General features: G+C 64.2%; 5 protein-coding genes across 11 annotated transcripts; 2 read left to right on the top strand and 3 right to left on the bottom strand.

The window, feature by feature from the left end:
• Positions 1 to 252: 252 nt before the first annotated feature.
• SLC25A11 (solute carrier family 25 member 11) lies at positions 253 to 6,866 on the bottom strand. 2 transcript variants are annotated; one of them, XM_032320897.1, is made up of 8 exons: positions 6,556 to 6,866; positions 2,160 to 2,312; positions 1,873 to 2,079; positions 1,603 to 1,693; positions 1,424 to 1,514; positions 1,244 to 1,343; positions 1,113 to 1,164; positions 253 to 1,003 (listed from the first exon to the last, which is right to left on the bottom strand). In XM_032320897.1, the coding sequence occupies exons 1-8, from the start codon at positions 6,849 to 6,851 to the stop codon at positions 848 to 850; spliced, it is 1,146 nt and encodes a 381-aa protein (XP_032176788.1). In that variant the 5' UTR covers positions 6,852 to 6,866; the 3' UTR covers positions 253 to 847. The 2 variants fall into 2 exon arrangements, with proteins under 2 accessions (XP_032176788.1, XP_032176789.1); XM_032320898.1 differs by lacking the exon at positions 6,556 to 6,866 and adding an exon at positions 2,861 to 3,091 and having other exon boundaries at positions 258 to 1,003.
• Positions 3,226 to 7,737, top strand: RNF167 (ring finger protein 167). 3 transcript variants are annotated; one of them, XM_032320901.1, is made up of 10 exons: positions 3,226 to 3,404; positions 3,537 to 4,031; positions 4,110 to 4,190; positions 5,351 to 5,476; positions 5,583 to 5,670; positions 5,862 to 5,952; positions 6,165 to 6,270; positions 6,419 to 6,512; positions 7,074 to 7,154; positions 7,235 to 7,737. In XM_032320901.1, the coding sequence occupies exons 2-10, from the start codon at positions 3,948 to 3,950 to the stop codon at positions 7,534 to 7,536; spliced, it is 1,053 nt and encodes a 350-aa protein (XP_032176792.1). In that variant the 5' UTR covers positions 3,226 to 3,404; positions 3,537 to 3,947; the 3' UTR covers positions 7,537 to 7,737. The 3 variants fall into 3 exon arrangements, with proteins under 3 accessions (XP_032176792.1, XP_032176791.1, XP_032176793.1); XM_032320900.1 differs by having other exon boundaries at positions 3,226 to 4,031; XM_032320902.1 differs by lacking the exon at positions 5,351 to 5,476 and having other exon boundaries at positions 3,226 to 4,031.
• A 488-nt stretch (positions 7,738 to 8,225) lies between these two features.
• Positions 8,226 to 10,989, bottom strand: PFN1 (profilin 1). The gene is made up of 3 exons (XM_032320905.1): positions 10,699 to 10,989; positions 9,156 to 9,348; positions 8,226 to 8,556 (listed from the first exon to the last, which is right to left on the bottom strand). The coding sequence occupies exons 1-3, from the start codon at positions 10,828 to 10,830 to the stop codon at positions 8,459 to 8,461; spliced, it is 423 nt and encodes a 140-aa protein (XP_032176796.1). The 5' UTR covers positions 10,831 to 10,989; the 3' UTR covers positions 8,226 to 8,458.
• Positions 10,990 to 11,962: 973 nt separating this feature from the next.
• Positions 11,963 to 17,987, top strand: ENO3 (enolase 3). Of its 3 annotated transcripts, none has more exons than XM_032320895.1 (12): positions 11,963 to 12,051; positions 13,935 to 14,021; positions 14,275 to 14,370; positions 14,547 to 14,605; positions 14,804 to 14,873; positions 15,199 to 15,332; positions 16,177 to 16,399; positions 16,505 to 16,702; positions 16,881 to 17,082; positions 17,461 to 17,569; positions 17,687 to 17,745; positions 17,835 to 17,987. In XM_032320895.1, the coding sequence occupies exons 2-12, from the start codon at positions 13,937 to 13,939 to the stop codon at positions 17,902 to 17,904; spliced, it is 1,305 nt and encodes a 434-aa protein (XP_032176786.1). In that variant the 5' UTR covers positions 11,963 to 12,051; positions 13,935 to 13,936; the 3' UTR covers positions 17,905 to 17,987. The 3 variants fall into 3 exon arrangements, with proteins under 3 accessions (XP_032176786.1, XP_032176784.1, XP_032176785.1); XM_032320893.1 differs by lacking the exon at positions 11,963 to 12,051 and adding an exon at positions 12,563 to 12,688; XM_032320894.1 differs by lacking the exon at positions 11,963 to 12,051 and adding an exon at positions 13,184 to 13,294.
• Positions 17,988 to 18,764: 777 nt separating this feature from the next.
• SPAG7 (sperm associated antigen 7) lies at positions 18,765 to 22,238 on the bottom strand. 2 transcript variants are annotated; one of them, XM_032320903.1, is made up of 7 exons: positions 22,135 to 22,238; positions 20,046 to 20,113; positions 19,736 to 19,824; positions 19,541 to 19,625; positions 19,337 to 19,426; positions 19,098 to 19,254; positions 18,765 to 18,991 (listed from the first exon to the last, which is right to left on the bottom strand). In XM_032320903.1, the coding sequence occupies exons 1-7, from the start codon at positions 22,217 to 22,219 to the stop codon at positions 18,882 to 18,884; spliced, it is 684 nt and encodes a 227-aa protein (XP_032176794.1). In that variant the 5' UTR covers positions 22,220 to 22,238; the 3' UTR covers positions 18,765 to 18,881. The 2 variants fall into 2 exon arrangements, with proteins under 2 accessions (XP_032176794.1, XP_032176795.1); XM_032320904.1 differs by lacking the exon at positions 19,541 to 19,625 and having other exon boundaries at positions 18,829 to 18,991; positions 19,337 to 19,500.
• Positions 22,239 to 22,340: the final 102 nt, after the last annotated feature.

Here is a 22,340-nt window from a genome sequence, read left to right as displayed (position 1 = left end):
TCTGGCCAACGCTCCCGGTGTCCCAAGTTCCCACAAGCCTCCTGGCCCTGGGCATCTGCCCCCACAGCTCAGCCTGCTCCCTCCTCTCCCTGAGTCGCCAGGCCGCAGAGGCTTTCCTGGGGATTCCGTGAGAGGAGCCTTGCCTCTGAGAGAGTGGCCGGGAAGCAACAGGCAGGGCCTGCGTCTCGGCTATCCTTACCTGTCGGCTGCCGCTGCTGCCGCCACACCAAGACCGATCCACAGACCTGGCGATTGCATAAAATGGGCAAGTGCCTTCTCTTTAATACCTTCTCTTTAAAGCTCCAGCTGCTGTGTTCCTGGGGCCTCTGCCTCTTTGTCCAGCTGCCTCCCCTCCCGCCACCACAACTATCCAGATCTGGGGGTGATGTCATCAATCCAATTTATTGATCACGTCCTCAGTGAGGTGGAGGGTCACGTCCTCCTGCTGCGGACCTTCTGGCTATCCTGACAGCTTCTGCCGTTTCCTGTCCCCTCGGCCCTGCCTTGGTTTACCCACCGAGAAGGGGGAATCTTCCGCTGTCCTCTACATGCCCCAAAACTAACGCCCAAGAGGAGGCCGGAAAGCTCGAGGCAGCTTCCCAGCTCCCCCAGCTGCCGACACAGCCAGGGGCAGAGAGATCATGAGAATCTGGACAAGCAAGGCAGGGGAATGCAGGAGTAGGACAGACCAGAGTCCTTTGCCGCAGAGGAGAGAACCACACCATGGAGGGCAAATAAATAGAGGGGCCCAGGGCAGAAGAGTCCAGGCCCCCAGGGGTGCACTGACTGCGGGAGCAGCGGCAGATCAGGAGCCCTGGCACTCCAGGCCCCTGGCCCCTGGCCCGCCTCAGCCACTGAGAAAGACACGCTTGTAGGCCTTGTTCATCTGCTCCAAGAAGATGAAGGTGAGGACGGTGTGTGGGCCCAGGCGGGCGTAGTACGGCGTGAAGCCCTTCCAGAGGCTGAAGAAGCCCTCGTAGCGGACAACCTTCACCAGCACGTCCTGCACAGGTAGGCAGGGCATCGGGGCTAGAACCTGGCTTCCAAGGCCGTGGCCGGCTTCCCCCAGCACCCTCTCTGCCCTCCCAGAGCCCCCAGCCCCACTGCCTCACCAGCCCATTCTTGTATTCTGGCTTCCCGTCAATCATCCTCATGTTCTGGATCCTGCAGGAGAGGCAGGGGCGTGAGAGACACACAGAGCGGCGTCTCCCGTCTGTCTCCGGGAGCCGGCCCGCATACTCACCGGGTCTTGACGATGTCCACGGGCATGGAGGCAGCCGTGGTGACTAAGCCGCTGATCATGCTGGCGCAGAAGTGGCAGAGAATGTTGTCAGAGAAGTAGCCTGGGGGAGGCGAAGTAGGGGCGGCAGTCAGCGCGGAGCCGGCCCGGGCCAGGCTGGGGTGCCCCCGCTCCGGGGCTCACCTGAGTCCAGTAAGAACTGCTTGGACTGGGAGTAGGAGGCGAGCTGGGCCGCATTGACCACAACAGCACGAGCCATGGTAGGGATGCAGCCCTGTGGGTGGTGGGATGGGGGGGCGCAGTGTCAGAGACCGCCAAGAGCTGCCCCCTGCTCCCCCGAAGTCTCCAGCCCCTTTACTCACCCTCCACAGTGTGGGGACCCCCTCCTCTCGGGCGATTCGAATCAGAGCATTAAACACATTTTTGTAGCCACGGCGCTGGTCAGGAGGAAGCCTGGTGGGAAGGTAGGGAGAGGCCAAGCTCAGGATAGACCACCCTGCCCCACAGGAGCAAAGAAAGGAGGGTCAGACCACGGGCGTCGCTGCTCTGCTCCAGACCAGGGATAAGGAGTCAGTCCACTGACGCCAGATCCCAGAGAACGAAGCTGGCGCAGACTCAGACCTGGAACTCACCGGCCATCGGCGGTCATGCGGATAAGAGCCACCTCGGCAGGCGTGCCCACGAAGGCACCCGTCGCGCCTGCCGTCATGCCGATCAGGGCCTTCAGCAGAAAGCCAGGTGGCGTGCCGTCCGCCCCAGTCAGGCGCTCAAACAGCACTGTGTAAATGCCGAGGCGGGTGGTGGTGTAGGTGGCCTGGCGCAGCAGGCCAGCCGACAGCCTGGGGAGTGAAGAGGTCAGGGAGTCAGGCCAGGGCCTGGAGTTGCCAAGCCGCCCTCTCCCACCAGCACTCCCCCGTACCCAGTGTAAATGCCCCTCAGCCCCTCTGCCCTCAGAATGCTGGTGAGGGCGTGGAAGCTGGTCTTGTACTCCCGCGTCTTGGCTCCCTCCCCGCTCAGCTGCATCCGGTTCTTCACCAGGTCCAGCGGCTGCACAAACACCGTCGCTCCCATCCTGGAGGAAGACAGAAGCGGAGTCCAGGGCCCGCTGGAACCTGGCAACGAGGGGCCACCAAGCACCAGGCCCGCCCCGTGATTAAGTAAGTGTCCAGAAGTCTGGTGGTTATGTGTGTGTGTCCGCCTGTGCCAGGAGCCACTGGTCTGAAAAAGTCCAGTGGGGGGGGACATGCAACGGCAAGCGCTCCACTCCGCTCCAGGGGGTCAGGCACGATCTCGAGCGGTCTGCAGCCCACCTCAGAGAGGAGGCAGGCGCTCCTGACCTGGAAATTCACGCAGCCCAACAGGAACCGGGCAAGGACCTGGAGCCCCACAGGACCCGGGAGAGCCGAGCACCGGGCGGGGATTTCAAGTGGCCCGACGGGCCGTGCAAGGAGCCTGCACGCAGCCCAGCAGGGGCCCCGCAACGGGGGAAAGGTCCTGGCAGCCCGCCAAGGACCTCGGCGTATGCCTGGGACCGCGCTGGCCCCGTGCCGACCCGGGTCACCGCCACCGACCCGCAGCCGTCCCTTCCTCCTCCCTCCCGACGCCGGGGCCTGAGCTTACCCGGCCAGGCCCCCAAACAGGAACTTGACCGACTTAGGGGACGTGCGGGGCTTCCCGTCTACCCCGCCGGCCCCGGGACTCGCTGTGGCCGCCATCGCCGCTCAGGGGCCCTCGGCTCCGGGTCCTGCGCGCGAGCGGCCCCACTCGCGCCCAAGGTGACACCGCGCGCGCAACAGGGCCGAGGGCGCGCGCACGCCCCTCCGGCTCTCGGGGCCGGCCCCAGCTGGAAGCCGGCGCAGGCGCGCGGCGCAAAGGCCGCCGGGAGCAAGGCGGAGCCGGAGGCGGGGCTTCGAGGAGGTGTTGCGGGAAGGGGTGTGGCTGGTTTAGGAAGCCAAAGCCCAGACTTTTCGCTGAATTGGACTCGCGGGAAAACAGTGTGAGGCGATCTCGCGAGACAGAATGAGCTAGGGAAGCCGGCGGGAGGGGGGCGGGCTCTCTCGCGATAGGAGCAGCAGGCGTTCCCCGGCGGGGGTAACAGCGTGGGGAGGACTCTCGCGAGACCCGAAGGTGCCGCAGCCGCGGCGGCGGCCGGAGAGGGCGAGAGGTTTGTTAAATCCGGCAGCTCCCAGGTCGCGGGCATGGGGGGAAGGACTGGATCGTTCTCTGGGGTGCGGCGCTCGCTGCATCTGCAAAGGCATTCCCTCCGCCCTGACCTTCCTCCGAACGGCCCTTTTAGGACCGGAAGTCCTTCCTCTCGAGCGCCCAGGGCTGGAGGCCGCCGGACTCCTTCCCGGAAGCTCTTCCCCGGCCGCGAGGACGCCGGCGCACCTGCCCGGAAGTCCCGCCTCCGGAGCGCCCCCGCCCCGCCCGAAGTTTTCCTGTCACCTGTGCCTGCCGCGGTCCCCGTTCCCGGTCCTGTCCCTGTACCCGCGAGCGGTGCATTGAGTGCCTCCCGCCCCGCCGCGCAGACCGGGCTGGGCACCGCACGCCCGCACTCGGGGCCCCTCCCCCGCGCCCCCATGTAGCTTGGAAGCGGGGCCTGGGGGTGGTCGGACCCCCGGGATCCTGAGGGAGGGGCGGAGGGCGCAGAGTCCCCCTTCTGCTCCTGCTACGGGGCGCGGCCTGCTCGGCCTCTCGCGCCGCTGCCATGCGCCCCACGGCCTTCCCGCTTCCTGTGGTGGTGGCCGCCGTGCTGTGGGGGGCGGCCCCCGCGCGGGGGCTCATCCGAGCGGTGAGTGGAGGGCCCGGTGAGGGGCGGGGGCGGGGCGCAGGGCCGCGGCGCCGGGGAACACGGCTCTCTCGCCCGCAGATCTCGGACCACAACGCCAGCATGGACTTCGCGGACCTACCCGCTCTCTTCGGGGCCAGCCTGAGCCAGGAGGGCCTGCAGGTGAGGGCCCCCCGCCAGACCTTCTCTCTCCCGGGGAGGGGCTTGCGGAGCCTCGCCCCTGCGGGGCTGGAGCTTGGAGCCCGTCCGGGGTGGGTTCAGAGCCTGGAGGAGGCGGAAGACAGAGTCCCCCGCGGGCGCCCTGGAGGAGCGTGGAAGGGGACGAGGGCGACGGCGGGGGCAGAGCACCGCTCTCAGCAGGGTCTTACAACATCGGGCAACTCCGTGACCTCCCCGCGATTTGATTTGTTTTCCTGGGAAATGGGGTGAGAGGCGTTTTCTCAGGGTTTCGGGAAGAGTCCGGTCCCGTAAGCAGTGCTGACGTGCTTCACCATGAGGACCGCCGGCCGGCGAGCACTCCCCGGCCCGGCGTCCGTGAGCTGGTTCGTTAGGTGTGGGTGGATCACCGAGCGCGGGAAAGAGAGGACACTTGTAGGTGTGGGAACCTTCAGGGTCGTGTGGGCTATGGCCAACAGTTCATGAGCGGAGTAGCATCCCCTGTGGCAGGCAGGACGGAGCTTCTTGGAGTTGCGCAGAAGGGAGAGGCTTTGGTGGTCAAGAGGCGGCAGGACAAGTAAGTTACACTCGAGTTAGAGCTGAGCATGGCAAGACTCTCTTGCTCCAGCGGATGGCCAGGGGCTTGTTGGGCAGATGGCCCTGCGAGTTCTGACCCGCTGGTTCCAGACGGGCTGCTTTCGGTTCCGTTCCTGGGGAGGCTGGAACTAACTCAGGGAGTCCATCTGGGTCCTGGGCTTAGCACAAGTGGCTCCATTTGGTGCCTTTGGCCGTTTTCTTAACAGAGGGGACTGTGTTTTGTGGAAGTGCGTGCTGGAGACGAGGATGGGACACGGAGCTGGAGAGGGAGTGACCCGGGCGAGTGCAAACTTAGTTTATAATTTGAGAATCTGAAAGGCAGAATCTGAATTAGCTTCGAGTGTGGGGTAGAAGCTTCTCCTGGACAGGAGAGGGATGCTGGGAGGCCTGGCCGAGGGGTGTCGTGTGATGTCCTTGCCTCTTCAGGAGGCGGACTTCTGACTCAGGTAGGACGCTCAGGGGTGAGGAAGTGAGGGACGGCGCGCTCACAGCACGGGGCAGCCAGTCTGCTTGGTGGGGCCCCGTGGGGCAGTGAATCCAACTGTTGTTTGCTTCTCTTCCTTCCCCAGGGCTTCCTTGTGGAGGCTCAGCCGGCCAATGCCTGCAGCCTCATTGCCCCTCCGCCCCCAGCCCCGGTCAACGGGTCAGTCTTTATCGCACTGCTTCGAAGATTCGACTGCAACTTTGACCTCAAGGTTGCTGAATGCACAGTGGGAGCTGGGAGCTGAGGGTGACAGAGGTACCCGGCACGAAGGGAGGCAAGGGCCACGATGGCCCCTTACCCCCTGCCTCGTCCCCCAGGTCCTGAATGCTCAGAAGGCGGGGTATGGCGCAGCGGTGGTGCACAACGTGGGCTCCAACGAGCTTCTGAACATGGTGTGGAATAGCGGTGAGGCTGCGGCACCTGGGCGAGCTGGGTTTTCGCTAGAGCTCAGGCTGAGATATGGGTGGTGTGTGGCCGCCGGCTTGGGAGAACAGTCCGTCCTTGGGGCAGGATAGAGCAGGAGAGCCGAGCGCCAGGGTTAGCGATGGAGCGGAGCGGAGGGCTGGGTTCGCAGCGTCGCGCACTGATCCCCGCAGAGGAAATCCAGCAGCAGATCTGGATCCCGTCCGTGTTTATTGGGGAGAGGAGCTCCGAGTACCTGCGTGCCCTCTTTGTCTACGAGAAGGGGTAGGACGCGTCCCTCCTTTCCCCTCTCTCCAGCCCTTCTGTGACCACCTGGAGCCCACGCCTCTGTGCCCTAGCCATTCAGCCTCCAATCCTTGTCACGGTGCCTCGAGATTTTCCACCCATCTCCATCTTAGTCTGTGGGCCCCATCCAGCATGTTAACTTTGTCCCTTTGCCTTTCCTGCTCCTCTGATCCTGGCCTTCCTTTCCCCAGGGCTCGGGTGCTTCTGGTCCCAGACAACAGCTTTCCTCTGGGCTATTACCTCATCCCCTTCACAGGCATCGTGGGCCTACTGGTTCTGGCCATGGGAGCAGTGATGGTGAGTACCTCGAGGTGGGGGACGGATGGCAAGAGCTGCGGCCTTTAAAGCCAGACTGGGTCTGCTTGGGAGGTTGGGGAGGGGGGTTGTACTGGATTTGCCCTGTTTTGTTCCCTACATCAACCCATGCCTGCGCCGCCTTCCCCAGGTAGTCCGTTGTATCCAGCACCGGAAGCGGCTCCAGCGGAACCGACTGACCAAAGAGCAGCTCAGGCAGATCCCTACCCATGACTATCGGAAAGGTGAGAGGCTCGGGCAGAGGTGGGGGCCTTTCCCACGGCTCACCTGGTGCCAAAGGAGCTGGAGCTCGGGAGACAAGGGACAGGGATGGCAGGTGTCAGCCTGGGATGCCGGCTTTCTCTTTCTTCACCTGCATGCGCAGTGAGGTTGGGACAGTAGAGCAGGAGGTGGAAAGCACAGGTGGTTAAATGCAAGAGTTGGGGGGAGAGATGGAGGACAGCCCTTGCCGGGAAGGGAGCTGAGAGCAGACAGACGGAAGCAGTGGGGAGGAGTTGGTGTGAGAAGGAAGAAACAGGTAAGGAGGGGTTGGGTCTCCAGGCCCTGGAGCCTCCAGTGCCCATATAAGGCTAAGCAGAAGCCCTGCCCCACCACTTCCGCCCCTCCACTCCCTACCTCCCCACCCGTACAACTCCCCCCACAGAAACCCACTTCCCTAACCCCAGATTCTTCGGGTCCTACTCTGGCCAGGGAGGGTATCTGGCAGGTTCAGCGGCACCACTCCGAGAGTTCTCGGGGGCCTTGGTCCAGGAGGGCTCAGTGACAGGACTTTCTTCCTGCCCCAGGAGACCAGTATGATGTGTGTGCCATCTGCCTGGATGAATATGAGGACGGGGACAAACTGAGAGTGCTTCCCTGTGCTCATGGTGAGACCCTCCCTTCCCGGCCCCGCCCCGAGCCTCCCCAGCAGGTGCCTCACCCCCCTCACCCCCGCCCCATCTCTCAGCCTACCACAGCCGCTGCGTGGACCCCTGGCTCACCCAGACCCGGAAGACATGTCCCATCTGTAAGCAGCCTGTGCACCGCGGGCCGGGGGACGAAGACGAGGACGAGACTCAGGGGCAAGAGGGTGATGAGGAAGGGGAGCCGAGGGACCACCCTGCCTCAGAGCGGACCCCGCTTCTGGGCCCCAGCCCCACGCCACCTGCCTCCTTTGGCTCCCTAGCTCCAACCTCTCCTGTTCTGCCCGGGTCTTCAACAGATCCCCCACCCGCACCCCCTTCCTCTTCAGCTGCCATCTTGGTCTAATAGTCCCCTGACCCCCCTGCCATGCACCCCTCCCATGACCTATTTGCACAGCCTCTCATCCTCGCTCAGTTTTCTGTGTTGAGGGATGGGGGGCATTTCCACCCCAGGTTTCTCCCTCCCTCAACCCCATCCTTTTGAGGGGGTTGGGTCTGGAGAGGGACTGGGTCTTCACTTACTGGGTCAATAAAGTTTTTGTGAACTCAGGAAAGGTGAGATCATTCTCACACACATGCACTCCTTTTTGGGGAATCGACCCCCCCCCTTTTTTTTGCCATAAAGGGGCAGGGGTGTGCTGAAAGAGAAGAACCTGTAGCCATGGGGACAGCCCCGGCAGGCATTTACTGTGACTCAGAGAGGGGGAGCCCCACCCACATGAGGATGACTCAACCGGCCCTGCCTTGCCCGCAGGCCTGAACCCATTCTCTGGTCTGGAAGACTCCCATCAACTACCAATTCAGCTAGCACCTGAGGACGTAGGACTCGGAAATGCCACCACATAAGGGCTGGCCCACCCGGGCAGGTGGACCCAGGCAGGTGCTTACCCCAGGGCAGGACTTGAGGAAGCCCAAGTTCCTAGACCCTCTTATGCCCTCAACCCTCTTTTAAGCCGAAGGGTCACGGGGACTGTCTATCCTGACACCCAGGCCAAACCACACAGCACCTTGTTAGTAGAATCTTTTTTATTCAGAAAAAAAAAAAAAAAAACCCAAAAAACAAAAAAAGTTTTCCAACCACACACAGGAGGGGTTTGGGTAGGGGGAGGTGTCTGTCCATCCAGCCCCAGCCCCCAGCCCATGTGGTTTTGGCAGCAATAAGGGGTGTGGGGTAATGGCCCAAAAAATAAAAATGGTGTATGTGTGTGTCTGGGAAGGACAGGGGTGCAAAAGCCGTGGGGAGTGGTGGGGGGCAGGGACGGACGAGGTCAGTACTGGGAACGCCGCAGGTGGGAGGCCATTTCATAACATTTCTTGTTGATCATACCACCGTGGACACCTTCTTTGCCCATCAGCAGGACTAGCGCTGGAGAAAAGAGAAAGGAGGCTGGGACCCAGGTGTCACAATTCCACCCCCTGCCAGCTGTTGAGCAGCTGTCCAGCCCTGGGGCTGTAACCCAACCGCCTCTCTCCCAGCCCCCCCCCCCCCAACCACAGGCAGGCTGTCAGTCACTCTGGAACAATAGGGCTTTTCAAGAGGGGGAAATCAAGCTTGGAGCTGGAGAGGGCTCCACTAAAATTCAGGGGCCGAGGCTGGCAGGTTGGTGCCTGGGACTCAGGCTAGAAATAACCCGGTGGAGCCTGCCACGCCACATCTTAACAAAAGAGTTCAAAAGACAGCTAAATGCCAACTTCTGGCCACCCCGTCTACCTCTCCCAAGAAAATAGGGTTTCCCCTTTGAAAAGGTTCAGGGGCAGGAAGGAACTTAAGAGGTAATACAGTTCAACTTCTTTACATTTCGAGAGGAGGAACTGAGAACTGAAGGAACGATCCAGAGTCCCAGCATCCAGCAGGCTGGCGTGATCCCCTCCTCCTGGGGAGCCGCACAGGAAGAACCCAAAAGACTAACAGGAGGTACAGGAGGGATCCCAGAGCTGGGAAAAGGTTAAGAGCCAGAAACTCACTCTTGGCAGTCATGGTGACAGTGATGTTGAAAGTGGGGGCTCCACCGGTGCTCTTGGTGCGAAGGTCCATGGTAAACTCCCCATCCTGCAGCAGTGAGTCCCGGATAACAGAACATTTCTGGCCCCCAAGTGTCAGCCCGTTCACGAAAAAACTTGACCGGTCTTTGCCAACCAGGACACCAACCTCAGCTGGCTGGAAGGGGAAAGGGGCAGCCATCAGGTTAGTACAACGAGGTTCCCACCGGCTTCAAGGACCCACCCGCCCTCCACACCTCCCCCCAGAGGGGCTCTATGTCCCCTGCTCTGTGTACATCTCCGGGATTTGAGAACCTCTAAAGAGGACCTGCTGAGCGTCGGGGCAAACCTAGGAAATGCTTACAGAGAAACAACACGTTCATCTGGACGCCTCGATCTCACTTAATAGGAAAAGCAAACCCAAGAAATAAAGGGAGCTAAAAGCCAGGGAGCAGAGTGGCCAGGCATGGAATGGGGAGCCTTTGGATGCACACCACTCTCCTTCAGGAAAAGCAGAAGCGAAGAGGGGAAGGGAGGGGGCGGGCGAAGCAGGAGAAGCAACTTTGCCCTTATTTGGTCAAAGGTTCTGCAGGAGTTGCTAGGGGCCCGGACGCCTGGGTCTCCTGGTGACTTAGGGTCTGGGTCCAGGTAGCGGTGCCCCGATAGGAGGAAGCAGATCCCGGGGGGGCTTTCCGGGGCAGCTGGAAAACTTGGGAAGGGGGCGCGGGGCCAGAGGCGGCCACCCCGCAACCAGGTCCAGACACCCCAGGGAGCCTCTCCCCCCTCCCCCTAACACCCCAAACCCCCACATCCGGTCCCCTCCCGCCCGGAAATCCCCTTCCCCCCCTCCTGAACTTCCGCTCCCCCTCCCCACTTCCGGGCAGCGCGGACAGGGAGGTGGTGATGGGGCCGGCAGCCCTCATCCCTCATTCCTTCACTCGCGCGGCCTCCAACTTCTCACAAAGTTACCCCGCCGCGGGCCCCGCCGCATGGCGGGAAGGGCGGCCGCGGGGACTTCCGGGACGGGCCTGCCCGGGGCGCGGGGCGCACAGCCGACCCCGGGGGGCGTGGGGCGGCCTCGCCCTCTCTCAGAAAGCCGGGAGCGCGGGGAGCCCCGGGCGAGCGCGGCGACCTCCCGCGGCCCGCAGCGGGAACAATGGTGGCGGGGCGCGAGCCGGCCGCCGGAAGCGGGTCCGGGGGTCCCCCCAGCGCCGGCCGGTGCCCGCGCCCGCCCCGCCCTGGCCGAGGCGGAAGTGGGCCTCCGCACCGGGCGGCGCGCCCCTCCCCGCCCTGTGCCCCGGATGTAACGCCCCGTCGCGGGCAGCGGGGAGCGGGGAGCGGGAGGGATGGGCGCCGCCGCCCCGGGGCGCGGGTCTCGGGGCCGTGGGGGGCCCGCTCACGTGCGGCCGCCATCGGCACCGCCTCCAGGGCGAGGACCCGGTCGCGGTCCGCGCCCGCCCCCACCCGGGTCCCTCCCTCTCCGCGTCCGCGCCGGCCGGTGCCCCGGGGCGCGCGGGCCTCGCACTACCGTGATGTTTACGAAGGTCTTCCCGGGGACGGCGGCCCAGACGGAGGGCGAGTCCTTATAGCCCACGATGGCCGCGTCCTGACAGGTCCCGTCCGCCATGAGGTTGTCGATGTAGGCGTTCCACCCGGCCATGGCGCTGCTGCGGGGGCTGCTCTCGGCGCTGCTGCTGGGGCGGCGGGCTGGGCTCGGGGGCCTTGGGCTGGCGGGCAGGGGGAGGCGGAGAGCTCGGGGCGCGCGCTGCCGTCCGGACCGCGGCTCCGCTCGGCTGTGCAGCAGCCCTCGCACCGCCACTTCCTGCTCCTCCCCCCCCCCCGGATTTTTATTTGCAAAGGGCGGGGGGCGGGGCCTGCTCCCCGTTCCCTCCCTCCCCCCCGCCTGCCCAGAGACCGAACTTTGCAAAGGCGATTTTAAAAATCCCTCCCCCTATTGCAAAATTTGCAGAGTTGGGTGGAAAACCCTGTGAAAGGATGGGGGGCGGCGGCGGCGGGGGCACTTAGGGTCAGGGCTAGCCCCGCTTCGCCCCGAAAATCCGTGAGACGCCGGTGTCGGGGAAGGCGGCGAGCCCGAGGCGGGCATGGAAGTGGAGGGAAGGCTAATCCGCGAGCCGCGAGCCGCGCGGTGGAGGCGGGTGCGGGGCGCGCAGGGTTAAACGGACCGGCTCCCCCTTCCCCCACCTACGCCGGAGGGCAGGAGCGGCGGCGGCAGCGGCGGCGGCGCCTGCGCCTGCGCCTGCGCGGGACCGAGCCGGGCGGGAGGGCGCGGAGCGGTTGGGGCCGGCGGCCCGCGGGGCGGGCGCGCGCGCGCCACGGAACCCCCCGCAGAGGCGGGCGGGCGGGTGGGCCGGGGACGTGTCTCCCGCCGGGCGGAAAGGGCGGGGGCGCAGCGCGCGCGGGCTCGCTGCTGCCCGTCGGTTTTATTCAGTCCAGAAGTGCGGGAGCCCGGGGGGAGGTGGCCGGAGCCGGACTTGAAGGCGCCCACCGGGGGCCACTCGTGTCCCCAGGATCTGCCCGAGGGGCACAAGCCGGGGCAGCTCCAGCCCCCAGGCAGGCCTTGGCCCCGCATTCCGGCCCCGCCCGGCCTCTCCCCCAACACACACACACTCGGGTCACCGGCCGTGCCCCTTGGCCCGGTTCGGCAGAGGTCACTGGGCGCGGGAGACGGGGGCGGGACTACTTTTCCGGGCGGAAGAACACCGGGGGTTTGCATGCTTTGCAACTTTTCCGAGAAGGGGAAAGTCCCCTCCCGCTCGGGCCCCTCAGGTTCTTTCTTCTTTTCTGTGAAACTTGTGCTGAGAAGTCGTGCGCGCCCACGTCCTGGCGGGGAGGGGCGCCCGGGGTCCCCACCACCGACCAGGTGAAGTCGCCCGCGCAGCCGCGGGGCTGGGCCGCCTCCGGCCCTGGGGGAGGGGCGTCCCGCCGGTCGCCCCCGGCCCCCGACGCCCCCCGGGCCCATTCCTCGACAGCCGCGCGGCTGAGTCACCGGGCTGCCGGGTGGGGCAGCGCTTGGGCACGTGGCGGCGCTCCTCGCCCGCCGGCTCCTGAACTCTGGCACGCCGCGCCCGGAACCCCGGCTGGAGCACTCCGGGAGGGCGCGGCCCGGGCCGGGGCCGGGGCCGTGGACAGGGCGGCGGAGGTGACGAGCCCCCAGGGGCCCGCGGGCTTGTACCCGAGCTGCGGCCCCCCAGATTCGCGCCAGGCTCAGAGGCGCGCAGGGGCCACCCCTCCTTCCGCCATTCATTTTGCGCCCCGCTGAGGAACCTCTTTCACGGCTGGGCTGGGGCCGCGCTCCGAGGCGCCCGCGGTCGGCGGGGAAAGGGGCTCCTGGCTGCCGCTCCGCACCCGGGGCGACAAGTACTGGCCCAGCGCTATCAGTAGGGAGCCGCGCCAAGTCTGAGAGCCCGTCTAAATTCGGCTCCCTGCCCCCTCCCCCACCCCCTAGCTGGCGCGAGCCGGGGTGGGGCCCAGAGAGGCCGCCATGAGGACCCTGAGAGGTGAGACCCTCTCGCTTTCCGAGTGGGAGATTCCATTTAAGATCACAGCGCTTGCCCGGGACCCCGGCCCCTCCTCCAAGGGAGGGCAGAGGCGGCGGGGCGCCTGCCCAGTGAGCTGAGCATGTGTGGATGTCAGTTCTGCAGCCCCTCTTCCAGGCCCCCTCCCCAGCCCAGCAGGGTTCAGGTTACCCCTGGCCTTTACTAAAGGGCACTAGTCCCTCTTTAACCTTTGCAAAAGGGGAATATAATCCTGGTGAGAGCAGAGACCCCCCGATCTGAAAGCCCTTCCCTGCACCTCCCCAGCGCTGGAATTAAAAGTTGGGGCTTTTATTGGGGGACAGAGAGGAAGGAGGAGTAGTCATTGACCTTTGGGAAGGGGGCAGGTGCCCGGGGCCCCCGGCCGAAGGCTGCTGCTTTCGGCTGTAGTGGGCACTTGGCTGCCAGCCCAGGGTGGAGGGGGAGGATGGAGAGGGGGAGAGGCGGGGCTGGCTGGGGCACAGGGTGCTTAGGGGATAAATGCCCAGCCTGAGAGGGGGTGAGCTGACACTGTCCCAGCTGCCACCTAGACTCGGAGCTCACCCCAATCCCCTCTCGAACACATCCCAGGTCTGGTGAATCCTCCAGTTTCAGAGGATGGGGGTGGGGAAGGGTGGTGCTGATTTGGACAAAGTGGGGAAGCTGTCAGCTTCTCTTCCTCCCAGGACTGGGGGTGCTTGAGAAAGACATGGAAGGGTTGGAACAAGCAGGATGGGGGGTGCCCAGGGCAGGGAGCGAGACCGCGAAGAGAGGTATGTGAAGGGGAGTGAGGGTTGGAGCCAGATGGGGAATTTGGGGTCGCCACGGATTTAGAGGAGACCAAGGAGCAGGAAGAAGAAAACCAGCATAGCAGGAGAGGGTCCAAGCGCTAGCAAGCTCTGTCTGAGGACCGATTGCCCCAGCAGACAGGTGAGGGAGAGGGCCTCAGGGCACCTCTGCGGGCCACAGGGGTCCATGCGGGCCCGGGGAGCTGTGCAGAGGGCGCAGTTAAAGGAGAGGCCCCTGGATCCCTAGGATAGGGGTGGAACAGGAGCTGTTCTGGAGGGGGGGGGGGTGCTGTGCCAGCCTCTTTGGTCTGTGACCTTTTTGTGGGATATTTTTAGCTCCCGCACCTGCCTTCTTGGGGTGGGGAAGACTCTTAAAGGGCAAGGGATTTCGGGTTCCTTCAGGGATCAGCTGTCCACACGCAGTCACACCTCCTGTCTTGCAGCCATGGCCATGCAGAAGATCTTTGCCCGGGAAATCCTGGACTCCAGGGGCAACCCCACAGTAGAAGTGGACCTGCACACAGCCAAGGGTAACACAGGCCCCTGGCGTGCCTTTCCTCAAGACCCTGGCCTGGGGGGTTCTTTCCCTACCCCCCAGTTCTGCCCAATATCCTCTCCTTTCTCTGGGATCCCCTTCCCCAGAGTTCTTCCAGCCTGGCTCCCCAGGGTGGAGAAGCAGGAGTCTCCCTCTGCACCAGCCCCTGGCCCTGAGCTCCGAGAGCATACTCTGGCCCTTTGAGGGTGCAGGGGACTGTGTGTAACCTTCCCCTTCAACCCACCCAGGCCGATTCCGAGCAGCTGTGCCCAGCGGAGCTTCCACGGGCATCTATGAGGCCCTGGAACTGAGAGACGGAGACAAATCCCGCTACCTGGGGAAAGGTGAGGGAAAGTGATGGGGGACAAGCTTCCGTGTGCGGGTGGGGTCAGGACCTGGGCACTCAGCAGCTTCGTGGGATGTGGAGGACTGGAACCCAGCGCGCTTGAGAAGCTGGGATCTATGGGAAGAGGCCTGAATGAATCAGAGTTCTGAACGCCCCGCCCCCCGGCTTCTCTAGGGGTCCTGAAGGCTGTGGAACACATCAACAAGACCCTAGGTCCCGCTCTGCTGGAAAAGGCAAGAGGGAGCTTGCTGCCCCCACCATGCCCCTGTGCCCCCACCCCCGAAGCTCAAGCCTGAGAGAGGCCTTGCTTCACCAGACCACCCGTCCATCGTCTCCCCCAAATACCTGTACTTCTTCTCACAGCGTATGCCCTGACTCCTGACAAACATGACCTCTGCCCCCCATCCCCTGCCCCCAATCTCTCCTTCCAGAAACTAAGCGTTGTGGATCAAGAAAAAGTTGACAAATTTATGATCGAGCTGGATGGGACGGAGAATAAGTGTGAGTGGAAGACCCGGGGAAGGGACGGGATGTGGCAGGGGTGGGAGGGACGCCAGGCTGGAGGCCTGGTTAGGATTACTTCTGCATCCCATGATTTAGGGCACACCGTGGCTGGCTGGATTTGTACTCACTCCACAGGCATTTCCTGGTGCCTGCCCACCGCCAGGCCTGAAGCTGACACATTCCCCTGGGGCGGGGGCCTCTGGGGGAGACCGCTCTTAGCACACCCTTCGTGCCCAGTGTTTTGGCCTTCCGATGCTCCCTGGGGTGACCCCAAGCCATGGGGGAGAAGCCCTCACCCTTTTTTTGTGCTTGCTTCCTCTAGCCAAGTTTGGGGCCAATGCCATCCTGGGCGTCTCCCTGGCCGTGTGCAAGGCTGGCGCGGCGGAGAAGGGGGTCCCTCTCTACCGGCACATTGCAGACCTGGCCGGGAACCCAGACTTGGTCCTCCCGGTTCCTGTGAGTGCAGCTGCCCTCGCCCCACGCCACAGTGACGGGGCCACCCCACCAAGGGAGCTGCGCAGCAGCAGCCCCTGGAAAGTCTAGCTTCGAGACCCAGCTCCGAAGGAACAGTTTCCTGAAAGGGAACCTCTTGAGCTGCGGCCTGGCCCCTCCCTCTTTCCCACAATTCCAGCCTCCCATTAAGCCTCTCCGATGCTTTCTCTGGACCTAACCGCGGCCCCCCCCCCCTTCCACCTCCCCGCTGCCCCATGTTCCTTCGCATTCCAGTGCTGGGCTTGGTGCTAACTGGGAAGGCTCACTGTGCCCTGTACCCCAGTCCGCAGGTCAGATGGACAGCTGCTTCAGGCCAAGGGTCTGGCGTCTCCATCTCCTTTAATCTTTATCAAACACAGGCCCCTGGTTTAAGCCCCAACGGTGCTTTCCCTGCGCAGGCTGTCCTGGAGGCAGCCGGCTCTGCCTGTTTGCTCACGGATCTTAGAGGAGGTTGCCTAACTGCACTCTCTGCCTCGTTTTCCTCGTCTGTAAAGTGGGAGTGATGACAGGACCTCGCTAACGCAGGGAGCGGGCTCACGGACCCCACGGAAGTTTCCGCAGCGGCGCCACTGGCTGTCACAGACCAGGCACCCCCGGAGGCCTCGTTTCCAGTCTGTTTGATTTTGAGCTTAAGACCCTGCGGGAAAGCGGGTGGTACTCCCGTCTTATAGAAACAAGGAGAGAGACCCTGAGAAGTCAGATTGCTCACTCTAGACCCTGCGGCTGGGGATTTGGGACGCCGGGCTTCCAGCTGGACCCTCCCAGCTGGCCCGGGTCTGAACTGCCCTCCCCTCCCTCCCCCTGCCAGGCCTTCAATGTCATCAATGGGGGCTCGCACGCCGGCAACAAGCTGGCCATGCAGGAGTTCATGATCCTGCCCGTGGGGGCCAGCTCCTTCAAGGAAGCCATGCGCATTGGCGCGGAGGTGTACCACCACCTCAAGGGGGTCATCAAGGCCAAGTACGGAAAGGATGCCACCAACGTGGGTGATGAGGGCGGCTTCGCACCCAACATCCTGGAGAACAATGAGGGTCAGTGTGAGCGCTCTGAGGGGCAGCGCCCCCGCGTCCCAGCAGAGGAGGGGCTGCAGGGACCATGAACCCGGACCCTCAGGTTCCCTGTTGCCCCTTCCCCAGCCCTGGAGCTGCTGAAGACGGCCATCCAGGCGGCTGGCTACCCAGACAAGGTGGTCATCGGCATGGACGTGGCAGCGTCCGAGTTCTATCGCAACGGGAAGTACGACCTCGACTTCAAGTCCCCCGACGACCCCACGCGGCACATCACTGGGGAGAAGCTGGGAGAGCTGTACAAGAACTTCATTAAGAACTATCCTGGTGAGACCCCCCTCCAGCCGTGCTGTCGCTCCTGCCTGGGACCCGGGCACAGGCCCAGCACAGGGACTGGGGCGCCTCCGCGGCTCCTAAAGCCTGCCGAAATCCCATCTGGGCTCTCCCGGCCTGTGCCCCGCGAGGCGCCTCCGGTCTTTAACCGGTTCTCCTCCCCACTCACCAGTGGTCTCCATCGAGGATCCCTTTGACCAGGATGACTGGGCCACCTGGACCTCATTCCTCTCGGGAGTTAACATCCAGATCGTGGGGGACGACCTCACAGTCACCAACCCTAAGAGGATCGCCCAGGCCATCGAGAAGAAGGCCTGCAACTGCTTGCTGCTGAAGGTCAACCAGATCGGCTCTGTGACCGAGTCCATCCAGGCGTGAGTGCCTCCCGGCCCCCGGGCAGCCGCAGCCTCCCCTGGCCCCGACTCTGCCTGTCCAGCCACATCTGACGTCCCCCAGCTCCTGCCCCATCCCACCCTCCCGGCCCCAGAGCTTTTGCCCCAGCGACCCTGCTTGTGCCCCACCTTCAGCCTGCTGGGTTCCTCCCCCAGATTCTGCCTTTCCTTCCCACCAGTATCTCAGGAGCTCCCGCTCGAAATCGAGATTCTCCCCTTCTCTCCTGTTTCCCAAGGAACTTAGTCATTCCCCTCCCCGCCAAGAGCCCACTGCCCCAAACCAAAGGGGAGAGCCCCACTGTGCCCTGGGCTTTCCCTCTGAGGCCCCGGTCGATCTTACTGAGTTTCCTCCCTGCCCAGCTGCAAGCTGGCTCAGTCTAATGGCTGGGGAGTGATGGTGAGCCACCGCTCTGGGGAGACCGAGGACACGTTCATCGCCGACCTCGTTGTGGGGCTCTGCACGGGGCAGGTACGGCTCCCAAGTGTCTGACGGGCCTTCTTGGGGTCCCCGGTTTCCTGCCTGGGTTGGATGCCCCTGCAGGCCGCTCCCACTACCAGCCACACGCAACCCCCCTTTCCTCCCCAGATCAAGACGGGTGCCCCCTGCCGCTCAGAGCGCCTGGCCAAGTACAACCAGCTCATGAGGTATGGGGGTGGTGCACAGCGGGCCTGGATGTGGGGGGCCTGGGGCGGTGGGGTTGGGAGGCGCAGCTCTAACTTGGCCTGCCTTCTAGGATCGAGGAGGCTCTCGGGGACAAGGCTGTCTTTGCCGGACGCAAGTTCCGCAACCCGAAGGCCAAGTGAGAAGCTGTAGGCCCCGAGCCCCCCCGGGACCCATCCAGGCCTTCAAGCCTTTCCCCACGGAAATAAATGCTGGTGGCAAGCAAGACAGTGGCCTGCTCCTTGGTGGGACTGAGGGGATGCTGGTCTCTGGCTTGGCCACGCCTGGAGGTGGAGAGGTGGGGCAGGAAGGGAGGAACACGCGGATGACCTGCTGGGACCCGGAGGAAGGGGAGGGACGGGCTCACACTTCTGAAGGAGGCGGGTGGAAGCAGGGCGGGGGGCCTGGGGTCTGAGCGCCCTGTGAGGGAAAGCTCCCTCGGATCTGTCTTTCTACCCGCGGGGTGCACTGTGGGTCGGAGTCCGAGGGCTCGTGCTCCCGAAGCTTTCAGCATCGGGCACCCTTGTAGACACTTGACATCTGTAAACCAGTGCTGTCAAAGGGTTAGGTTTCCCTCCCCATCCTACGTGTGAGGAAACCGAGGCAGAGAGCCTCCCTGACCGGAGAGACCAGGAGCCAAAGCCGCGGGCCCTTTGTGCTCAGCGAGTGCACACTTTCAATGTGATCGCCTGTAAACCTCCCCCAGGAAAGTGGCGGCGTCTGGCCGTGCCTGGCCGGCACATGCATTTTATACTGTTCGACCTAGAATCCTCTTCCTCCTTGGGACCCACCTTTCTCTGGCCAAACAAACCGGGACATTGGGTCAAACTGTGTTTATTGAACGTAAAGTCATCCCAGCCCCACGAGGAAGAAAATTCCAAGGAAAAAGGGGGAATAATACACGTTAAATACCCACCTGCGCGTTCGCACACACGCACGCACACACACGAGCACACGCACACGTCCAAGCTCCAACAGTGAGGTGTCAAACACAGGCCCCCCAGCCCGAGTGACGCCGTCAGAGGTGGTGCGGGGGGCGGGGGGGCTCCAGGATGGGTTCTAGTAGCAGCAGCCTGTCCCCCCTGCCCCTGCCCTGCCCTGCCCCGGGGAGCCGAGGCGCCTAGGAGGTGGGCGGCAACTCCTCCCCGCTCTGGCGCAGCCGCTTCTTGGCCCGGATCTCATTCATGGCCTCTTCGATGGAGCGCGTGTCCCTCTTGTTGGCTACAGGCACTGCGGGGTGGGAGAGGAGTGTGGGGAGGGCCCAGGAGCCCTGCTTCACAGCCTCCCCCGACCTCCCACAGCCCTGTCCCGGCCACCCGCCCCCACGGGGCCTCACCACAGCCGTAGGTCTTGTTGGCCTGCAGCATGTGGGCCGCGTCCTTGGCAGCCCCCTTGCCGATGAGGTGGCTGTACTTGTCCTTGTAGTCGCTGGCGGGGCTCACTACCACGGGGCCCTGCTGGGCTGCCTCCTCCTCCTGCCGCTGGGCCAGCTCCTAGGGGTGCAAAGACGAGGCACCAGCGCTCGGGGGCCTATCCCCAACCCCTCCTGGGGCCAGGCTGCTGGGCGGAGCTCACCTTCAACTTGCGTTTCTCCTCGGCCTTCTGGGGGTCCCATTCCTCGCCACGACGGTAGGACTCTAGCTCTTCGTCGGAGGGCGCAAACTCCTGTGGATAAAGGAACCACGGGGTCAGGCTCCACACCCACGCTGCATCCGGCCTCTCCCTCTGGGGGGCACAGGCTGGAAAGGAAAGAGAAGGGCGGGCGCTTGGGCCTTTCACCTTTTTGAAGATCATGACATAGCGACACTCATCATCTTCCCCGAAGGAGAAGGACGTCAGGCCAGCCACTTCCACCACATCGTGTCTGGGAAGGGAGGCCAGAAGGGAGAGTCTGGAGGGCTGCCGGGGCCCAGCACCCACTTCTCAGGGGCCCCGTGGGCCTGTTCACGCCTCCCGTAGCCCAGAGACACTCACAGGATGCTCCTCTCTATCTTGTTCATCGGCTGGAACTTTTTCTTGACCTGGCCGCTGTCTTGGATGAAATCTGACACCTCTTTCTCCATCTTGGGAGACAGAAGAAGAGGACGTGATCCATGGCTCCACCCCAGGACCCCTTTCCTGACCTGCACCAGCGGGCCTCGCCCCCTAAGCCTTCCCCAGCCTCCATGCCACTGGCCTCCAGGCTTCTCACTGCACACACCTGGGAAAACCTGAGACCTCAACCTTCCAATCCTAACTTCTAGAAGTCCTCCCCGAGGCTGCCTCTGCTGGCCCAGCGGCTCACCCTTTTACGGAACTCCGCTTTCTGCTGTCTATCTTGCTCCTGCAGTTTCTTCAGCCGGGCAGCCTGCTCTGGGGGAGAGAAACAGTAGCATGAGCCCGGGGCTGCAGCGAGGGGCGGCGGCGTCTGCGAGGCCTCACAGGAGGTCTGGCATGCCCTGGGAGAGCCGGGCAAGTGTTTCTTGCCCAGACGTCCGTGCACTCACTCTGCCTGGCACAGACACTGGGACGAAGTCTGCCCTTCAAGAGCGCACGCTTTAGTGGGAGTGACAAGGAGGAGAACCATGCTTGACCCCATTTCCCAGCCCCAGTGGGAAACCCGGTTCACAAGCATTTATTTCATGCCCACCCACATGGAGACCTGAGACCACTGGGGCGCTGAGAACAGAAGCAGCACTGCCTTCCAGGAGCTTCCCATGACGCTGTCTCCCCAGAAAAGGAGAAATTATTGAACTTCCTATATTCTGTAACACCCCCGATTCTCACTTGCACTGACAGGAGGGCACTGCAGTGGTTGGTCTGACACCCAGCTTCTTTGGGGCTGCAGATGTCCAAGGCGAGCTGCGAGGGTGCTCCACCAGCTCGGGTCTTGGCGCCCCCCTCCCCTCTGTCCTGTCACTTGGAATCCCCTGGGCTTCCGGCCCACCCGCTGCCCCGGACCACTTCCCGTTTGCCTAACCACTCCGTGCCTATGCACCTGTGGTTCCTCCTCATGCACACCAAGACCCACCAAGACCCTAGGGCCCGAGCACGCTGGGGTCACAGACGCGCTCTAGCATATGCCCAGAAGCGACAGTGCAAGGCCTCATCTGCCTGCCCGATGGACTGGGAGCCGCTGCAGGCAGGGACCCTGTTCAGGCCCCGCCAGTCCCTCTGGTTGACGCGGCCAGGCGGCCTGGGGGCTCCCCTCTGTCTCATCTCAGAGCCGTATCCCCAGGGCCCCTATGTTGACCAGTTAGACCACTGACTGCTCTAACTGGCCTGCGGGTCTCCCCACGCGTCTGGGAAGGTGGCCTCCGACTAAGGTTAAGAACGTGAGCCAGAAACACCGCAGTTTGCCAGTCCTGGCCTGTTGACGACCCCACCGCTTCGGAACCCTGGGACCTCAGGCAAGCGACTGGACTCTGCACCTCGGCTTCCGGGTCCGGCTGCGGCCCAAAGCGCCCACGTGCTGCCCGCCTGGAGGCCTCGAACACGTTTCTCTGCCCAAAGGGGCGGGCGGCTCCCGCCCCGCTGAAGGTCCTGTCGGCCCCCGGACTACGCCTTTTGGGGGATGTCAAACTCGGGTGTGACCGCTCCGTGCGCGGTCCGGACTGCGCGCTCCCGGACGCAGGACGCGGGTCCCAGCCCGCCGGGGCCCCTAGCGCGGCCGCCCCGGTGCGCCCCGGCCCGCTCCGGGCCGCTTGGGGAACCTGGCGGGGAGGCGGCGGCCACTCGGACGGCCATGGCGCCCTCGTGCCTCCAGCGGGCAGAGCGGCACTGCAGCACCGGGGACCCGGCGACCGCCCACGACGGAAGGGCGGCGAGGCCGCGGGAGCAGCCGGGGAGAGCGGTAGGAGGGGCGCAGCCCGGCAGGCCCGGCCACCAATCGGAGGCGCCGAGGGCGGGGTGTGCCCGAGGAAGGTCGGGCCAGACATCGTAGGCGGACCCCGAAAGGGAGGGGGCCAATAGGGGCGAAGAGGCTGCGGAAGAGCGTGCTGCGGAGCCTATCGCAAGGCGGCTGGGGTGTGGCCCGCCGACACGCCCCCCCCAGCCCGCAGGCGGGCCCAGGAGCGGGTGGGAGGGGGCTGGAGGCAGCCAGCCAATCAGACCCGGACAGCGGCGGACGGGCGGGCCCGACGGCGAATTAAAGACAAGGACCGCGGAAGGCCAGTAGGAAAGAAGGCGGGAGGCTGGCGCTGGGGTCCGGGCAGCCAATCACCGGCCGCTGAGGGCAGCGGGTGGGCCGGCAGCCCTTTTAGGGACTCCGGGGGTCGCCGTAGGGGCCTGTGAGGGGGTCTTTCAAGGTTGAGGAGGCGGCAGCGTCCGAAGGGGCGAGAGTGTGGCCCTGAGAACTGGGCGAGGAGAGGCGGCTGTGGATTTGGGGTCCTCACCTCGGGCCTTGCGCCGAGACTCCTGGTCCCCGACGCTGGGCGGCTTCTCCATGGAGCTCAGGATGGAGCCCAGCAGGTCCGCCATCTTGGGAGTGACTGCGGAGGGGCGGCGCGTCTTAAAGGGAAGGGCGAGGCGCCTTTAAGGCCGGAAACACGTCGGAGGCGGCACGCTCCGCGCCCGCGCCCGCGCCCCTCCCCGCCCGCCG

The sequence above is a fragment of the Mustela erminea genome, chromosome 18 (genome assembly GCF_009829155.1).
Source record: "Mustela erminea isolate mMusErm1 chromosome 18, mMusErm1.Pri, whole genome shotgun sequence".
Taxonomy (NCBI): Eukaryota; Metazoa; Chordata; class Mammalia; order Carnivora; family Mustelidae; genus Mustela; species Mustela erminea.
The sequence above is the reverse complement of the archived record's forward strand: the minus strand, read 5'-3'. Positions and strand labels throughout refer to the sequence as shown.

What these genes read in the sequence shown, in the direction of transcription:
- RNF167 (XM_032320901.1), top strand. Translation starts at nt 3,948, where the DNA reads ATGCGCCCCACGGCCTTCCCGCTTCCTGTGGTGGTGGCCGCCGTGCTG. An exon ending in CGCGGGGGCTCATCCGAGCG is followed by an intron (nt 4,032 to 4,109) that starts GTGAGTGGAGGG and finishes TCTCGCCCGCAG; the next exon opens with ATCTCGGACCACAACGCCAG. An exon ending in TGAGCCAGGAGGGCCTGCAG is followed by an intron (nt 4,191 to 5,350) that starts GTGAGGGCCCCC and finishes TTCCTTCCCCAG; the next exon opens with GGCTTCCTTGTGGAGGCTCA.
- SLC25A11 (XM_032320897.1), bottom strand. Translation starts at nt 6,851, where the DNA reads ATGGGCACTGGAGGCTCCAGGGCCTGGAGACCCAACCCCTCCTTACCT. An exon ending in TCCAGCTCCTTTGGCACCAG is followed by an intron (nt 2,313 to 6,555) that starts GTGAGCCGTGGG and finishes GTCTTCCTCCAG; the next exon opens with GATGGGAGCGACGGTGTTTG. An exon ending in GGGTCCCCACACTGTGGAGG is followed by an intron (nt 1,515 to 1,602) that starts GTGAGTAAAGGG and finishes CACCACCCACAG; the next exon opens with GGCTGCATCCCTACCATGGC.
- PFN1 (XM_032320905.1), bottom strand. Translation starts at nt 10,830, where the DNA reads ATGGCCGGGTGGAACGCCTACATCGACAACCTCATGGCGGACGGGACC. An exon ending in AGACCTTCGTAAACATCACG is followed by an intron (nt 9,349 to 10,698) that starts GTAGTGCGAGGC and finishes TTCCCCTTCCAG; the next exon opens with CCAGCTGAGGTTGGTGTCCT. An exon ending in TGTCACCATGACTGCCAAGA is followed by an intron (nt 8,557 to 9,155) that starts GTGAGTTTCTGG and finishes TCTTTTCTCCAG; the next exon opens with CGCTAGTCCTGCTGATGGGC.
- ENO3 (XM_032320893.1), top strand. An exon ending in GGATGGGACGGAGAATAAGT is followed by an intron (nt 14,874 to 15,198) that starts GTGAGTGGAAGA and finishes TGCTTCCTCTAG; the next exon opens with CCAAGTTTGGGGCCAATGCC. An exon ending in CTTCATTAAGAACTATCCTG is followed by an intron (nt 16,703 to 16,880) that starts GTGAGACCCCCC and finishes CCCACTCACCAG; the next exon opens with TGGTCTCCATCGAGGATCCC.
- SPAG7 (XM_032320903.1), bottom strand. Translation starts at nt 22,219, where the DNA reads ATGGCGGACCTGCTGGGCTCCATCCTGAGCTCCATGGAGAAGCCGCCC. An exon ending in AGGAGAAACGCAAGTTGAAG is followed by an intron (nt 19,255 to 19,336) that starts GTGAGCTCCGCC and finishes TTGCACCCCTAG; the next exon opens with GAGCTGGCCCAGCGGCAGGA. An exon ending in CAACAAGACCTACGGCTGTG is followed by an intron (nt 18,992 to 19,097) that starts GTGAGGCCCCGT and finishes CCCACCCCGCAG; the next exon opens with TGCCTGTAGCCAACAAGAGG.